Source organism: Engystomops pustulosus, chromosome 4 (assembly GCF_040894005.1).
Source record: "Engystomops pustulosus chromosome 4, aEngPut4.maternal, whole genome shotgun sequence".
Classification (NCBI taxonomy): domain Eukaryota; kingdom Metazoa; phylum Chordata; class Amphibia; order Anura; family Leptodactylidae; genus Engystomops; species Engystomops pustulosus.
In genome coordinates, this window is record NC_092414.1 from 198763230 (window position 1) to 198765442 (window position 2213).

Sequence of the window (2213 nt, forward strand, 5' to 3'; positions counted from 1 at the left end):
ATGATGAATAAATCCATTACCGCAGGTTTTCGGTTTATAGCATTTTCTAGAGAGGGTGTGAGACAACCTTTGTTATCTATTGTCTTCTTTGCCATTTATTGTATTGGTGTCCTTGGAAATCTCCTTATTCTTCTAGTTATTGTAATAGATAGGCATCTGCATACACCAATGTACATCTTTCTGAGTAACCTATCTTCTGTGGACATCTTCTACATAAACATTACCCTTCCTAAACTTCTGAACATTCTACTATCCGGGGACAACTCCATGTCCTTTAGTCAGTGCTTCACTCAGCTGTACTTCTATAATTTCATTGTCGGGACAGAGATTATGTTGCTGTCAATCATGGCTTATGACCGGTATGTGGCCATATGTAGACCCTTACACTATCATCTCATCATGAAGAAGAGGAACCTTGTGCTGCTCTTGTGTATGAATTGGATATCAGGATGCTTGAACTCGTTGCTTTTTATTAGCTTTGCTTCTCAATTGTCCTTTTGCCGTTCCACAGAGATTCATCACTTCTATTGTGACACTAAAGCTTTGGTCAAGATTTCTTGCCCCACAATATATTTCCAAATACTACTTCAACTGGAATCTTTACTATGTGGACCATTGCCATTCATGATTTCATTACTTTCCTATGTCCAGATCATCAGAACTGTCCTGCAAATAAAGTCAACAAATAGTAGAAGAAAGGCCTTCTCCACTTGTACATCCCATCTCACTGTGCTCAGCATCTTCTATGGAACGGTAATCTGCACATACATGACCCCCATTTCAGAAAACTCAGAAATTATAGATCAGATATTCTCAATATTATATACAGCAGTGACCCCCATGTTAAACCCACTTATATACAGTCTTAGAAATAAAAATGTAAAAAACGCACTGCACCATTTGCTAACACACAAGTATTAAAATCTATAGTATATCTGCAACGGGATAAGGAATTAGGTCCACAAACCACCACCAACCCGACAGGATCACAGTGATGTCCTTCTGTGTCATAGGAGAGACACAGAAAAAGACAAAAGAAAAAGTTAAATGCTGTATACAAATTAACTAAGGACCTGCAGGGATGAGGAAGAGTTGCAATAGTATATAGTAGGTTCTCCTGGCTTAACTGATGTGTCATGGAAATATTAATCTTAAATGTGTGAAATTGTTGAACTATAGGGCAATTAATTATTTCAGACCTCAAAAAACACTTGGTCATCTGTGTTCTCCCCCCTCCCTGTCAGGACAAAGAATATGTTTAAATATTCCTGGACTCTCCCCCTCATTAACACTTTGTCCATTCATGAGAGACAATTTTGAACTAATTGATCAATGGGAGGTTCTGAAGCCTGAACCAAATAGAAAATTTAGAAAACATTGTGACATTCAGGTAAAAAGGGTTCAGTGTATGAAGAATGATGGAACAAGCTGGGGTGTTCCATATTTATCCCACCTCCAGGGAAACAGAAATTTCTTTAATTTGTAAGTTTCTGTTATTTTTCTCCTTTTTATTGTATTACTGTTTTGCTGTTATGTGTCCTATTTTTTAAATTCTTTTATTTTAACATCTGAACACCTTTTGTATTAAAGCTTTCATTTTAATTGTGGTCCCTGTATGCTGTTTGAACTCATAGCCTTGTAAAGTGTGGTTAGCTGTGTGATTGTTAGAGTGCTGAGCGTGCATGTCTAGTAGTATGACAAGGCGTCTGCTTGAGAGGAAAGAGCAGATGTAGAGTGGGATACTTATTGGCCCCAGTGTAAATTCAAAAAGTGGTGGCAACGGATTCATAATTGGAATGTGGGACTGTATAAGGTGTGGTTTATGCTCAATTTGTGTCCTGAGTGAAAAGTGAGTGCAAGGTTGAGTGGGATAAATAAATTAACTCGTACAGTCGCAGCCCAAGTCATGTGACGAGGGAGCGCATCATTTGGTGACAATTGGTGCCGCATTGAGATAATTTTATTTTTGTTAGAGCTAGAGATGAGCGAGCATTAAAATGCTCGGGTACTCGTTACTCGAGCCGAACATTTCCTGATGCTCGAGTCCTCGTTTCGAGTAACGAGCCCCATTGAAATCAATGGGAGACCCGAGCATTTTTTAGTAAAATTAAAAACTGAACGAGCACTGTGAAAGAACACAGTGCAGAACAGATTGCAGATGTTCGGGAACATCTGCGATCTGTTCCGGAGACACGCTTGCAGAACGGTGTTCT

At 38.9% G+C, this 2213-nt stretch overlaps 1 protein-coding gene across 1 annotated transcript; it reads left to right on the top strand.

Moving 5' to 3' along the window:
* Window positions 1-921, top strand: LOC140128530 (olfactory receptor 1A1-like). The gene has a single exon (XM_072150226.1). It carries the CDS (start codon window positions 1-3, stop codon window positions 919-921), a length of 921 nt encoding a protein of 306 aa, XP_072006327.1.
* The last annotated feature ends 1292 nt before the right edge of the window (window positions 922-2213 follow it).